The sequence below is a fragment of the Neofelis nebulosa genome, chromosome 15, assembly GCF_028018385.1.
Source record: "Neofelis nebulosa isolate mNeoNeb1 chromosome 15, mNeoNeb1.pri, whole genome shotgun sequence".
NCBI lineage: Eukaryota > Metazoa > Chordata > Mammalia > Carnivora > Felidae > Neofelis > Neofelis nebulosa.
Window position 1 is genome coordinate 20,157,084 of NC_080796.1, and position 16,402 is coordinate 20,173,485.

A 16,402-nucleotide genomic window follows, 5' to 3' on the forward strand; every position below is an offset into this window, starting at 1 on the left:
AGCAACAAAAGCGAAAATAATGATAATAATAAATTGCAGATGGATTAGCCCTGCTTTATAGAGTTCTCCTTAATCTGGTTCAAATGTGCCATTTCAACTTTATCTCCCACTACTCTGAGCCTTTTCCAATTCCTGTGTTTTTCCCCTTTGCTCATACCACACCCCTCCCTTCACTGCTCTTTTCCCCTTTATTACAATCCACTTGTACCTCCCCAGCTATGTTGCCCCAACACAGTGATCTCTCCCTAGTAAAGTTTATGTAATAATTGTAATTAACGTTCCTCAGCTGGCACTTGTTAAAAACAAATACATATTAGTTGTTGGTTTCTGATGTGCCAAACGTTGTGCCAGGCACAGGGGGAATCACGGGAAAATACAATAAAAACACCTGGGTGGCTCAGTCAATTAAACATCTGACTTTGGCTCAGGTCATGATCTCAAGGTTCCTGAGTTTGAGTCCCGCATCGGGTGAGTGTGAGTCCCACTTCTCTCTCTCTCTCTCTCTCTCTCTCTCTCTCTCTCCCTCCCTCTCTCCCTCTCTCTTTTCCTCTCTCTCTGCCCCTCACTCACTTGAGCCCTCTCTCTCAAAAAAAAAAAAAAAAAAAGCAAGATTTCTGCCATAATGGAGCATAGAGTTGAGGCGGACACAGATGCCAACTAAATAAGTATAAATAATTAGGTCATGGATACCTGGATGGCTCAATCGGTTAAGTGTCCGACTCTTGATTTCAACTCAGGTCACGATCTCATGGTTTGTGAGTTCAAGCCCCATGTCGGGCTTAACACTGACAGTGCAGACCCTGCTTAGGATTCTCTCTTTTTCCCTCCCTCTTCCTCTGCCCCTCTACCGCTTGTGCTCACGCTTGGGTTGTGCACTCTCTCTCTCGTTCTTGCTCTATAAATAAATAAATAAATGAATGAATGCAAGAGTGAGGAGTGCCTGGCCAGCTCAATCAGTAGAGCATGCAACTCTTGATCTTGGGGTTGTAGGCTCACGATGCATGTTGTACATAGAGATTACTTAAAAATAAAATCTTTAGAAATAATAATTGCAAGAGCAAAAATAGCTATGAAGGAAAAGGATTGGGAATGTGATTTTGATATTCCCTTCGGGAGCTTTCAAAAAACTGATTGATTGGTTGATTGATTTGGAGAGACTTCGCAGTTTGGTGGAGACATCCTGAGAGAAGAGAAAGGAGGTCCTGAAATAAAAATTAACACAGTCCCATCCACTCCGACCCCCACGGGAGACATGTGGGTAGCATATTCTATTTCCATTCATATTATTTCTATCTCTCTTGTCATGTGGAAATTTCCAACTCAGTCAGCTGGTGAACTCAAACAGCTAACCTGTTAAAAAAAAAAAAGTGTTTTTTAAGGAATTCACCAAAACCAACTGTGTTACTGAAATGTATTGTCAGTTCAAACAGTGGTTTCTATTGAAACTCTTTATAGACAAGATTCACCTGCTGCCACACCTTGTTCTTATGACCTACAATTACCAGCATGCAAAACTGTACCCACCCGCTCGCTGCTTTTTCACGCGAGACTTTGAGCTCGCCCTGGGTTGCCACAGTAGCTCACTCACTGAGGTGTCTGGCACTGTGTCTCGCAGATAATAAGTGCTCAGTTATATGTTCGAAGGCACTTTAATAATCTAAGTGCCCAAACCGTTATCTCAAATGAATAACTTTACCACGGGAGCCGGAGGAGCCAAAACCATCTTGTGGAGGATGTATTGTGAGGGAGGGAGACTTTCGGGCGCTATTCCAATGATGAGACCTCTTGACTCTCTGGCGAAGCCAGCCGGGCTCACTGTGTCAAACTGAGTGGCTTCTTTGACTGCTTCCAGGTGTTCCTCAGCACCACCGGCGGGGCGTGGGTGATCAGTCGAGTCTTCGACTCAGGGTACCCGTGGGACATGGTGTTCACGACTCGGTTTCAGAACATGTTCAGAAATTCTCTCCCAACTCCAATTGTGAACTGGCTGCTGGCGAGAAAGATGAACAGCTGGTTCCATCATGCAAATTACGGCTTGGTACCGGAAGACAGGTAAACGGAGGGTATCTGCTGAGGGCTGTGAGGAAGGAGGAGGCTCTGTGCCTCCACTGGCACAGCCAAACCAGGCAACAGCACATCATATCGACCGAACGTGAAGGAAAACTTCATCCCAGTGTATTTCCTAATAGCTAGCTATTTTGAGTTCTTGGTAAGTGAAACTAGGTATTGCATCTTGTCAACAACCCTTTTTTAAAGTCTTACTTAATCTTCTTTTTACTGTGGGCGAACCGAGGCTTGGCAAAGTTCAGCCACTTGCCCAAGCTCATGTAGTGATAAGTGAGCTCTATGACCTAGGCAGGTTACGTGGCCCTCAGCTGCAGCGCTCGAAAGACAATGACTTGTCTACGACTCTTTTGGTAGAAGCAACACGCTTGGCTTGTTTCCCTGTGTGGGAAGAATCAAATGTTGTAGTGGTCCCTGCCCATCTCTCCAGCAGCAGTGCCTTCTTGCCCTTGTCAAGACGACCTTGACCTCAGTCTGTACTTAACTCAGTCTGTATCTGAGTTACAGCCTACAATTTATCCCATTAAGAAGAACAGACGGTTTTACTTTCTCATTGAGTCAGTACAAGGATACTCCATTCCCGGGGTTGGCATCGTAGCCCAGAGATCTCATCTGATCTTCCTCCAGGTTCCACTCTGGACCAACGTGGATCAGGTGTACCCAAGCCACCACTGAGGGCACACAGCTCCCTACCGAGTGCCACTTCTCCCAAGACTGGCACCTCCTGCCTGGCCAAGGGGAGAGTCCCAGAATGAGGAAGGGAAGGGAAGGAGGTGGAAGGGCCAGCCACACTGGTCACCGGCACATCTCTTCCCTGCCCATGTTTCTCTTTAGGACACAGCTGAGAGAGCCTGTGCTAAATGATGAACTCCCAGGCCGTATCATCACTGGGAAAGTGCTCATCAAGCCAAGCATAAAAGAGGTGAAGGAAAACTCTGTCGTATTTAACAACACCCCAAAGGAAGAGCCCATTGATATCATTGTCTTTGCCACTGGATACACCTTTGCTTTCCCCTTCCTTGATGAGTCCGTAGTGAAAGTCGAAAATGGCCAGGCATCACTGTACAAGTACATCTTCCCTGCACATCTGCCAAAGCCAACCCTGGCTGTTATTGGCCTCATCAAACCCTTGGGCTCCATCATACCCACTGGAGAGACCCAAGCACGATGGGTTGTTCGAGTCCTAAAAGGTACGTGCATGAGAAATTTCAGGGCATATGTTTTCTGTTTACTATGTTATTTTGGATACTAGAAATTTTGAGAGTGTCCCCAGCTCCTATCTCAAACAACAGAATCTTTAAAAGCAGGATTCATTCTATTCTTCATGGAATTACACTATCAGAATGAATTTGAGCCATTACCAGCACAAAAGATAAATCAGGGGTCAAAAAAATACAAGTTGTGTCTGTCTGTTGTTTTCAGTGAATTAACCGGTTCAATTAAAGTATAAAACTTCAGTCAAGTGACAGAATTCAGTTCTGAGGTTATGTTGTATCAGATAACTAGTGGGATGACCAGATGCTTATAACTTTTCAGCTGGTAGCATTATTACCAAAAACTTACCATCAACCCTGTAGGCAGCTAATATTTTTGGGAGGAGAACAGATGAGTCGCTGGGTACCAGGAATAAAGATAAGCAGTAATAAAGCATCTTCACCCGCTAAGCAAGCAGGCCTGAAGTTAAATTGCCTTTTTTGTTTGTTTCACAGGTATAAATAAGTTACCACCGCAAAGTGTCATGATTGAGGAAGTCAATGCAAGAAAAGAAAACAAACCCAGTGGGTGAGTTAACTTAGTTATTTGAATCATTTGAGTCATTTGAATCATGACTCAAATTGGTAAAACAATAGCAGAGAGACATGAGGCAGCGCCTGAGATTTAGAGGGGGGGAAAAAACTAGCATAGCCTGTTAAGGAGAGTGGGGAGAAGGGGAACTGAAAAGTTTAAAGGTCCCAAAATCGTCACTTCAGACCATAATTATCTAGCGCCACATGGAGTCTGGATTCTAAACCAAATACAATTAACTCCCATCTACCAGATACATTATTCCACGCCTTTTTCATAATCAGCAGGCAAAGAGTTGTGTTTATCCCCTCTGATGCTAGAAGGGTCTGTTTATTCATTCATTCAACCAATCTGTATTCAACTCTATTGTTTTATTTAGATTCTACTCTAGTCAGGATTCTGCAAACTATGTCCTGCAGGTCAAATCTGCCAACCACTTGAACTTTTATGTTTTTTAAGAGTTGGAATAAAAGAATATTTTGTGATATGTGGAAATTATGAAATTTATTGTTTTAAAATTTTTTTGTTTACTTATTTTTTGAGAGAGAGTGAGCATGAGCAGGGGAGGGGCAGAGAGAGAGGGAGACACAGAATCCAAAGCAGGCTCCAGGCTCTGAACCACCAGCACAATGCCCCACATGGGGCTTGAACTCACGAACCATGAGATCATGACCCGAGCCGAAGTCAGACGCTTAACCAACTGAGCCACCTAGGTGCCTCATATGAAATTTAAATCACAGTAGCCATACATAAAATTTCATGAGAACCTAACCACACTCATTCATGTACATATTTACATGTAGCTGCTTTTGAGTTGTTGAGATAGAGACCATAACATGGCCCTCAAAGCCTAAAGTACTTACCATCTGACCTTTTGCCAGAATAAGTTTGTTGACCCTGTTCCCTAGAGAAGTTTCCACTTGTTCTCTGCTCTCTGGCTCACACTCAAGGACCAGGGATTACAGAAGGGAAGCAGCAGAAAAGAAAGGAGTGTTGCCCACCCCCCCCCACCGACTCTCATCCTCACTCCTAACCCAACTAAAACATCTCTGGTTTTGTTTACTGTTAGTCTGTTTTGGGCTTTAATATAAATTATCACTTGAAAAATGCTTTCTGATACCAAAAGAAAGTTTTTAAATCACTGCATTTAGGGGCGCCTGGGTGGCTCAGTCGGTTAAGCGTCCAACTTCAGCTCGGGTCATGATCTCGCGATTCGTGAATTCAAGCCCCGCGTCAGGCTCTGTGCTGATGGCTCAGAGCCTGGAGCCTGTTTCAGATTCTGTGTCTCCCTCTCTCTCTGACCCTCCCCCGTTCATGCTCTGTCTCTCTCTGTCTCAAAAATAAATAAACATTAAACAATTTTAAAAAAATAATAATAAATAAATCACTGCATTTAAACATTTTTATCACTGGGGCACATGGGTGGCTCAGTCGGTTGAGTGTCCAACTTCAACTCATGGTCTATGGGTTTGAGCCCTGCTTTAGGCTCTGTGCTGATGGCTCAGAGCCTAGAACCTGCTTTGGAATCTGTGTCTTCCTCTCTTTCTGCTCCTCCCCCAGTCATGGTCTGCCTCTGTCTCTCTCAAAAATAAACAAACATTAAAAAATAATTTTTATTTTTTTATTATTTTTATCACTTGTCTAATTTAAATATATTTCCAAACTTCATGTTGAGCTATCCTTGTCAAAGTGCTAAATCCCAAAATAACAAAAAACATTTTAGATGCCTCTTTTTCACCCTCAACCTGGAATGTGATTTGATCTCCATTATGGAATTGTGCTATAACATAGATAATTAATTAGAGCTGCACAGTGGAAAAGCTTCTTGTCACACAGGTCAGCTGGTGATTTTAGGACCAACACCAGCATTACAGGAAATTCCACCTTATTGATTCTTGTGGACTTTACATTATATAAATCTAGCAATAACTGAGTTTTAGAAAAATTTAGGAATAGTGAAATTATGTAAATAAATTTTTTTCTAGAAATTCCTAAATATTTGACAAAAGAAGCAGAGAAATACTAGATGCATTTTAAGCATTTGGAGCACCATATGCATAGAGTATCTTGTCAAGGAGCTCATCTTGTATTAAAAAAAAAAATGCAATGAGACCATTAGACAGCTATGGGCTTGGAGAGAATAATACAAAAACCATTTCAGGGGTGCCTAGGTGGCTCAATCAGTTGAGATCTGACTCGTGATTTCGGCTCAGGTCATGATCCCAGGTTCATAGCATCGAGCCCCACATCGGGCTCTGTGCTGAGCATGGAGCCTGCTTGGGATTCTCTCTCTCTCCCCCCCTCTGCCCCTCTCCCCGGCTCCTCTCTCTCTCTGTCTCTGTCTCTGTCTCTCTCTCAAATAAAAAAGAAAACCAAAAGAGAACATTTCAAATTTTCTAGCATCATTGTTTACTTTTGGCACGTTGACTTGCTCTGGGTTATCATTATTTTATCTTTGTGTCTTTCTCTTTATCCCCCATTTTCCTTTTATAAAGGTTTGGCTTGTGTTACTGCAAAGCTTTACAAGCAGATTATATCACATACATAGATGAACTCCTGACCTACATCAATGCAAAACCCAACCTATTCTCTATGCTCCTGACGGACCCACGCCTGGGCTTGACCATCTTCTTCGGCCCATCCACACCATACCAGTTCCGCTTGACCGGCCCGGGGAAATGGGAAGGAGCCAGAAATGCCATCTTGACCCAGTGGGATCGAACATTCAAAGTCACCAAAACTCGAAGTGTACAAGAATCCCCATCTCCCTTTGCAAGCTTACTTAAACTCTTAAGCCTTCTGGCTTTGCTTATGGCCATTTTCCTAATTTTCCTATAAATAAAAGATTACCCAAATGGCTCGTCAGATGCACACTGTAGATTTACAGTGCTCTGTTCTGCCATTGACACAACATTGCATTCACAGTCATAAGCCATGTGCAAGTGGTGAAAGCCACTTCCTGTCCCCTCCTGCCGGTCTTCCTGGGTGTCTCGCGGCTCCACCTACTTCCAGTGCTAGAGGCAGATAACCAAGATTTCTGTGCCTTTGAAGGCTGCTGGAAGGTTCCAGGTTCATTTTACAAGAGAGAGCTATTAAAGACAGCCCTCTGGGGGCGCCTGGGTGGCGCAGTCGGTTAAGCGTCCGACTTCAGCCAGGTCACGATCTCGCGGTCCGTGAGTTCGAGCCCCGCGTCAGGCTCTGGGCTGATGGCTCGGAGCCTGGAGCCTGTTTCCGATTCTGTGTCTCCCTCTCTCTCTGACCCTCCCCCGTTCATGCTCTGTCTCTCTCTGTCCCAAAAATAAATAAAAAACGTTGAAAAAAAAATTAAAAAAAAAAAAAAAAAAAAGACAGCCCTCTGAGCCTTCCTATATCTTTCTCATATAAACTATTTTCACGGGCCTCAACTAAAACTCCCTACTTCATAAAAGATTTGGTTGTACTAAAATAATCCTCTTGTGATATCAGATGATTAAAAATAAAAAGAAAGGGAAAAAAACAACAAAACTGATTGTTTCAAGTGGTCTTTTAACCTCTTTTTTACAAGTTGGGGTAAAGGTAGGGGGAAAGAGATAAGGGGATGAGGTGTCTATTCATAAAGACCATAAAAGAATTGGGGGTTCAGTAAACTCACTGGAATGTTTCTAAAAGAATGTAAAGAAGGTAGAGAAAAACAAATACCATACGATTTCACTTATATATAGAATCTAAAAAACAAAATAAAGAACAAACAAAACAGCAACAAAATCCAGAAACAGACTCACTCATAAATACAGGTGGTTGCCACAGGGACACGGGGTTGGAGGAAGGGACAAAATAGGAGAAGGGGATTAAGAGGCACAAACCTCCAGTTATAAAATAAGTAGGTCATGAGGGTAAAAAGTACAGGATGGGGACTGTAGTCAGTAATATTATAACAACTTTGTATGCTGACAGACATAACTGTAACTACGTTTATGGTGAGCATTTTGCAACGTATGTAATCATCGAATCACTATGTTGAAAGATAATTTCTTAATAAAAGTAAAGGGATGTTCCTGCTTGTAAGTGCTTATTCCCCTAAAATGCCCTATACAACAAAATGGGGTGCTCCAGCTGGCACAGTGACCATACAGATCAGATCTACCCCACAGAAAAATACCCCCTCCACCAGTACAAGGAGCCAGCCTCCATGAAATGAAATTTCCATAAAACACCAAAACCATGGGGTTCAGAGAGCTTCCAGATTGGTGAACACAGAGAAGTTGGGGGGAAGTGATGTCCTCAGAGAATACGTGAAGCTCTACACCCCTTCCCAATGTCTTTATTTATCTATTGTGAAAGAGAGAGAGAGAGAGAGAGAGAGAGAGCACACAAGTGGGGTAGGGGGAGAGAGAGAGACAGAGAGAGAGAGAGATAGAGATAGAGAGAGAGAGAGAGAGAGAGAGAACCCCAAGCAGGCTCTGCATCGGGCTGAAACTCACAAACCATGAGGGCTCAAACTCACAAACCATGAGATGATGACCTAAGCCAAAATCAAGAGCCAGATGCTTGAGGAGCCTGGGTGGCTCAGTCGGTTGAGTATCTGACTTCAGCTCAGGTCATGATCTCACAGCTCATGGGTTTGAGCCCTGCCTCGGGATCTGTGCTGATAGCTCAGAGCCTGGAGTCTGCTTTGGATTGTGTCTCCCTCTCTGTCCCTCTTCCATCCACACTCTGCTCTCTCTGAAAATAAATTAATTAATTAAATAAAATTAAAATGTCTTTTAAAAAAAGTCAGATGCTTGAGGCGCCTGGGTGGCTCAGTCGGTTAAAGGTCTGACTCTTGATTTCAGCTCAGGTCATGATCTCATGGTTTGTGAGTTTGAGCCCCGCATTGGGCTCTTCACTATGTCAGCACAGAGCCTCCTTAGAAGTCTCTCTCCCTCTCTCTCTGCCCCTACCCCATGTCCTCTCTCTCTCAAAATAAGTTTTTAAAAACTTAAAAAAATTAAAGAGTTGGATGTTCAACTGACTGAGCCACTCAGGCGCCCCTCCTTCCCACATATCTTGTCCTATGCATCTCTTCCCATCTAGTTTTTCCTGAGTTATATCCTCTTATAATAACCTGATCATCTAGCAAGAAAAATGTTTCTCTGAGTCCTGTGAGCCACTGTAGCAAATTAATCAAACCGAAGGAGGGGTCACAGAACCTCCATCTATAGCTGGTCATCAGAAGCATGGGTGACACCCTGGGCTGGCAACTCAAGTAGAGGGGCACCTCGTAGGACTGAGCCCCTAACCTGTGCAATCAGATGCTGTCTCCAGGTAGGAAGGACCAGAATTGAGTTCAGTTGTAGGATACCCAACTGGTGTCCAAGAATTGCATTGCAATGTAGGGAAAAAACCTCCCACACACTTTGGAATTGGGTACAAAACCCTTAAAATAGAAACATAACGAAAAAATGTTCCATTGAATACTCTCCCAATTTAGGAAGATTCCCACGGAAGCCGTAGACAACAAAAAAACAACACCCTTCAGGGTTGTCCTGTCCTTAGTAAGATAGGATACATTATTTAAGAATAATTTACATTATTTAAGTCTAACTTCAGGGGCACCTGGGTGGCTCTCACTGCTGTGGGTTTGAGCCCCGCATCGGGCTCTGCACTGATAGCTCAGAGTCTGGAGCCTGCTTCAGATTCTGTGTCTCCCTCTCTCTCTGTTCCTCCCCTGCTGGCTCACTCGCTCGCTCTTTCCCTCTCTCAAAAAGAAAAAAAAAGAAATAAACATTTAAAAATGTTTTAATAAAGTAAATAGCCTAACTCCAGAACATTTTGATTTTTAAAAAGTCTGCACTTAGTTCTTTCTCTACAAAAAAGAACTCGACTAGACATTTGAAAGCAAACCTGACAAGTTTAAGCTAAAAGGGAAAACATGAGGTGATCAACTTGTTTCATTAGGATAAGACAGTTGATCAAATTTCCCTACAAAGTAAAATTTATGCTATTTAAATATGCGATGTTGTTATTTGCGGCATCTGTTTCCATGAAAGTGCAAGCAGCCTTTATAAAGAGAGTGGCTGGAATTAGAGCTCCGGCCAGAAACAGCAGGGGCAACATGTGGCTGTGGAAGGAAGATGAGTGCAAATGTCATCAGGGGAGAGAACGCATGTCCCCACATGCTCTTCTGTAAATGGTCTTTATAAAGTCAGGACATAGAAGAAGGCAAAGGGAGATGTTGCAAGACATCAGAGGAGGAGGATGGTGATTGTGGAATGAGAATGTCATTAAGTGCATTTTGAGGCACCTTGGCAGTATTTACCAAAGTTTTAAATGTGCATATCCCTTGGGACAGCAATTGCACATCTCAGAATCCATCCTGTAGAAACAGTCGTGCGTTCAAAGATACGTACGTGAAGACGGTTATCTCATTTTCACAACAACGGCAAAAAGACACTGCACTGAGAGTAGCAGAATGGTTACATAATTTGTGGAACATCCCAACTGTAAGAAACAGAAACTCAACTGAAACTGACACAACAAGGAAAATCTGTGGCTCATGTAATCGGAGTCCAGCAGTGAGATGGGCTTCGGGGTGGACTGAATCCAGGAGTTTCAATGCCATCTCTCCATGGTTCCCTGATCTACTCTTATCCCTAGGCCAGCATCATCCTCAGCACGATAAGGGGATGGTGGCTGCAATTCCAGACTACCGCCTGTAGAAAAGGAGAGAAGTGCTTCCAGAATTCTTCCAGAAGCAGACAATGGCAGACAGCAACTCGTATCCACAGAGTCTGCTTCCCTCCTCTTCCAGGTCATATGCCCACCTTGCCTTCCTCGCAGCTAGTGTGGCCATGTGATCAAGTGCTTGCAAACGGAATGTGAATGGAAACGAAACGATGTGTGTCATTTATCCCTGCTTTACTTGCAAGGGAACTGCTTACTCTGAGGACTTCCTCACTCCTTTCTGCAAGAGGGTACCATGGAAATGGAGCACGAAGCAAACCAGCTTCAACCATACTCCTCAGAGATGACTAAGTAACAACATAGAAGCAACAAGGTTCCCTGCACGACCCAGGCAACAAAGCTGCCTTACCAGCCTAGAGTGGTCTGATTGTCACATGACAGAGAAATAAAATGTTGTCTTATTCGTTCCACTGTGCGTAGGAGCCTGTTAGGTCAGCTTCCCATTTACAGTACTAATAGGTATGTATCCTGAAGTCTCCAGCAGGAGACTCTCCTCTCCTCGTGTCTCAAGTCCTCATGGCCTGCATCGCATCGGGGACAGGATTCTCCTTTGACCAAACGACCCACACCTGGAGCTGGGGGAGGAGCCAGCATCCTCAGGCTCAGAGCTGCGTGGAAGCGTGAACAGATCTCTGACTCAGTGTCTCTTTCTTCACCCTTACTTTTCTCATACTTCTCAGTGATTTCAAAATCAAGTGTACGATCCTTCCCGGTCACATTCTCTCTATTCCTTAACCCGGTTACCTCTAACGATCACACCCTCCACCTATCTCAGCCACCCACTACTATGTTCACACTCTAGACCAGTGCTGTCCAAGAGAAGAACTTTCCACCATCACAGAAATGTTTCACCTTCACTCTCCAATATGGTAGCCGCTGGCCTCACGTGGCTGTTAAAAACTTGAAAGGCAGCTAGTGCCAATAAGGAATTACATTTTTAATTTTATTTAATGTTCATTTAAGTCTCAGCTTCAACAGCTATAGATGGCAAGTGGCTATTGTACTAGCCAGGGCAGGCCTTGGCTTTGTCACTCTCAGCAAGAGCAGCTGTCCACAGTCTGAATTACAAACATCCCGTTCTCTGCCAATCATGTCATGGTCTGCCAGCCAACCCCTACTAATACAATATTCTCTTCAAACTGCTGGGACTTCCGATCCAAACATCCTGCCATCTTTCACTTTCCATCTCCCCTCATTTTCTCATTTCCTTCATCATCCAGCTTCGACTTCGTGATTCTATGGTGTCACATTTGTGTGTGCTCTCAACTCATTGCCCCCTCTCATTCATTCATATTTGCATGGCAGAACTGCAATTCTGGTCAAAATCCAACTCTCTACCTACTTCAAACTTCTGCTTGAGCACTTGACCTTAGATGGAGGAAGAACACTCAGTAGTACCTAATGGATCACTCTTCAGTTCAACCCTACACGACTGCCCCCACATCCTGCTAGATTTCCCTAATTCCTTCACTCCCCAATCTGATCTCCTGGATGACTATTTTATATCATCTCCTCTCACCCCCAATCTCTACCACTTCCTTCTCGGTTCACTGTCAGACGAGAAAACAGTAACAATTCGAGGGGAACGTCATCAGATCTCCCTGCCACCAACTTCCTAATCCACCTGCCACTGTGCCCATAAACTCTCTTTCCTGTCACCAAGGGTGACTACCTATGCTCTGACGGGCAATTCCGGCTAGTGTTCTCGATTTCATCCTTTTGTACTTACCCAAGAAGACCTCTCCCATAATTTGTCCAATTTCTCTCCCAAGTTGCTGATCTTTCTCTCGCTCTCCTGGACCATCCTTCACAATATATAAATATGGTATAATATTCCTGTTTTTTGAAAACCCTCCCTGACCACACATTCAGCAAATGCTTCTGTGTATTAGAGTGACATGATCTAATTTATGATTTTAAAAGAATAGATTTCTTTCTGGAGAATAGATTATAGGGGAGCAAATGAAAGTAAGGAGACTAATTAAAATGCTATTTCAGAAAAATAGTTTCTGTGGTAGCAAACTAGATAATATTGGCCCATCTTCAATTGGGCCCTTTGGAGGCTGGAAGACCGCTACAGAATAGGACAAACTAAAGAGGCCTAACAGGCAAATGCAACTTGTAAACTTTGATTGGCTGTTTAATCAGGAAAAAATATAACTGTAAAGAGTGGTATATAGTTCAACGTATGGAAATGAGGTAAAGTGATACACCATATTAACAAAATGAAGGATAAAAGTCGTATGGTCATCTCTGTAGATGCAGAGAGCATTTGACAAAATTCAACACACGTTCGTGATTAAAACTCTCAACAAACTAGGTACAGAAGGAATTTCTCTTAATATAATAAAGGCCACATACGACAAGCCCATAGCTGACATCATACTCAATGGTGAAAAACTGAGAACATTGCCTTTAAGATCAGGAACAAGGCAAGAATGTTCACTATTACCACTTACATTCAACATAGTACTGGCAGTCCTAGCCACAGCAGCTAGGCACCAAAAAGAAATAAAAAGCAGCCAAACTGGAAAGAAATAAAATAATACGTTTGCAAATGACATGATCTTACATATAGAAAACACTAAAGATTCCAACAAGCGAAAACAAAAACTCTGTTAGAACTAAGAAACAAAACTACAGCACTTAAAACAAGAGAGTACTGGCATAAAGACAGACATATAGACCAACAGAGCAGAATCGTGAGCCCGGAAATTAATCTTCAACAGGGCTGCCAAGAGCACACAATGGTGCTGGGAAAATTGGCTATCCACATACAAAGGAATGAAATCAGACCCTTACCTTACACCGCACACACAAAATCAACTTAAAATGGATTAAAGACTTAAACATTAAAAAAAAAAAAAAGACTTAAACATAAGACTGAAAATATAAAACCCCTAAAAGATAACATAGGGAAAAAACCTCTCTTTTTTATTGATTGATTTATTGATTGATTGATTTGGTGGGGGGGGGGGGGGAGGGGAGAGAGGGAGAGAGAAAGAGAGAGAGGGAGAGGGAAAGAGAGAGAGAGAGGATGAGCAGGGGAGGAGCAGAGGGAAAGAGAGAGAGAATCCCAAGCAAGGTCCATGCTGTCAGCTCAGAGCCCCCATGTGGAGCTTGAACTCACAAACCTTGAGATCATGACCTGAGCCAAAATCAAGAGTCAGATGCTTAACCAATTGAGTCATCCAGGCACCCCAGGAAAAGCCTCTTGACAATGGTCTTGGCAGTGATCACTTGGACATGACACCAAAGGCACAGAAAATGAAAACAAAAATAGACAAGTGGGACTTCATCAAACTAAAAACCTTCTTCACAGCAAAGAAACCAATTAACAGAATGAAAAGACAACCTACAGAATGGGAAGAAGATTTGTAAACCATATTCCCCATAAGGGGTTAATATCCAAAATATATGAGACTTCTACAATTAAAACAAAACAAAGCAAATAATCCTATTTAAAAATGGGCAATGTATTTGAATGTCTCTAAAAAAGACATACAAATGGCCAACCGATACATAAAAAGGTGAGGTGCTCAACATCACTAATCCTCAGGGAAATGCAAATCAAGAACACAATGAGATATCGCCTCATACCTGATAGGATGGCTATTATCAAAAACAATAAAAGTAACAGGTTTGATGAGGATGTGAAGAAACTAATACCCTTGTACACTGTCGGTGGGAAAATAAAATGGGGCACCTGCTATGGAAAGTGGTATGCAGGGTCCTCAAAAAATGAAAAGTAGCGATCCCACTCCTGGATATTTATCCAAAAGAATTGAAATCAGGATCTTGACAGATGAATACCTAAAATGTTCTATACACATACAACAGAATATTCAGTGTTAAAAAGAGAAAGAAAAGAGAAAAGAAGAAAAGAAAATCCTGCCATATGTGACAACATGGATGAACCTGGAGAGGACATTATGGTAGGTGAAATAAGCCAGTCACCAAAAAATCATATGATTCTTCTTCAAAATAGTTAAACTCAAAAAAGCAAAGAGTGGAATGGTGGTTGTCAGAGACTGGGGACAGGAGAAAATGGGGAGTTGTTCAATATATATAAACTTTCAGTTCAGCAAGATAAATAAATTCTGACAGTCTGCTGTTCAACACAGTGCCTACAGTTAAAATACGAACAGTGCACATAAAAAAATGTTAAAAGGGTAGATCTTACATCAAGTATTCTTACCAAAAACAAACAAATGAAAGGGTGTGAGGAAACTTAATGAAAGTGATGTGCATGTTTATTATCTTGATTGCAGTGATGGCTTCATAAGCATATTGCATACATCCACACTCGCCAAATTACCTTCATCAAATATATGTAGAATTTGTGTGTGTGCGTGTGTGTGTGTATATATATATATGTGTGTGTATATATATATGTATATATATATGTGTGTGTGTATATATATATGTGTGTGTGTGTGTGTGTATATATATATATACATATGCTGTTAAGTTAAAAAAAAAAAAAGGAAGAATGGTGTGTCATTAAATTTTAACAACTAGCCAGGGGTAGGGAGGATCTCAGACTTCTAGTAATTGCCAATTTCCATGGTATAAATATTCCCAATACCACCAATGTCAAGCTACTGTGATATCACTGAACTGAACTTGTGATATCACTGAACTTGAAGTTGGAAGAGATGCACATATTGTCACTGTACAAGCCAGCCTCAGCATGCCATTGGATAAGAACGTTTTGGAGACAACGGGAGAAATTTGAAAGTAGACTGGATGTGTTGGATAATATCACTGAACTTATATTGATTTTCTTAGATGTGGTAATGGTAATGTGATTGTGTGGGCAAATGCCCATATTCTCGTGAGATATATGCTAAAATATCCTGATGGCATCCTGATGTTTAAAGACTACACTCGTGTGTGTGTGTGTGTGTGTGTGTGTGCACGCGCACGCATGTGCACGCATGGACACGTTTGGGCGGGGGGAAAGGATATATTGGTCTTCATTAACAAAATTGTTCTTTCAACTATTCTATAAGCTTAATATTTTTAAAAAGGAAAAATTAACTTGTGGCCAACAGAAGATATCATGTAAAAATCTGGATTTTTCGTTTTCTATTGAAAAAAGCCTAAAAATGCAATTTCGGACTCATGCTTTCAAAAAGCACCATTTACCTGAACCTAACAGACAGGAAATGTGCTTGCCGATCAGTCTTACCTGGCCCTCTTTCCTCCTCTGAGTTACCTTCTTGACCCCTGTGGGCATTTGCATTTGAGCTCGGGGTCCAGAAACGGGTTCAGCGAACTCAAGATGGCCTTTTATGCTAGCTTCCAAGCACTCAATGGAGAAGGAAAAAAAAGAAAAAAGAAAAACAAAAAGATGGTGCCTATTTAGTATTCTGTTCCTGCTTCTGGAATTATTGTTTTCATTGTGCCCCAGGCTAAGATCTAAAACTAATTTTGTGCTTTCTCAAACTCATTTTACCAGCTTTCTCGGCTGACCCTTTCTGAAAGGATGACAATATTTAAATTCCTTACAAGTTCTGGATTTTAAAATCATATTTCTCGGGTTAGAGACCTGCAGACATGAAAGAACTTGGCGAGGTGACAGTCACCGAAATGACTTTGTCGTTTGGACGGCTCCTAGGATGGCTCCGGGGACTAAATGACACAGAAGAATCTAGCAAGCAGAATGCCTGTTTCACGCAGGGCTGTGATGTTGGCGGTGACTCTGGCGCCCTCTAAAGGCTACTGTGAGAAAAGCAGCCGCTTACCACGTGCTTTAAGTTTCGGGCTTTGCCGGAAGTGTGACGTTTGGGAGGGAGGGGGGCAGAGGTCGTGTATGTTCTTCGAATCCAGAGCCAGTAATCTAACT

The 16,402-nt window shown here is 42.4% G+C and overlaps 1 protein-coding gene across 3 annotated transcripts in view; it reads left to right on the top strand.

The window, feature by feature from the left end:
- The window catches only part of FMO1 (flavin containing dimethylaniline monoxygenase 1), a 30,669-nt gene extending 23,960 nt beyond the window's left edge, over nucleotides 1-6,709 (top strand). For 2 of the 3 annotated variants that reach the window (XM_058700318.1, XM_058700317.1), the window contains 4 exons: nucleotides 1,853-2,052; nucleotides 2,899-3,254; nucleotides 3,774-3,846; nucleotides 6,345-6,709. In XM_058700318.1, the coding sequence (XP_058556301.1) occupies nucleotides 1,853-2,052; nucleotides 2,899-3,254; nucleotides 3,774-3,846; nucleotides 6,345-6,687 (972 nt within the window). In that variant the 3' untranslated portion in view covers nucleotides 6,688-6,709. The remainder of the gene's footprint in view (nucleotides 1-1,852; nucleotides 2,053-2,898; nucleotides 3,255-3,773; nucleotides 3,847-6,344) is intronic. The other variant, XR_009253926.1, reaches the window with a different exon arrangement.
- Nucleotides 6,710-16,402: the final 9,693 nt, after the last annotated feature.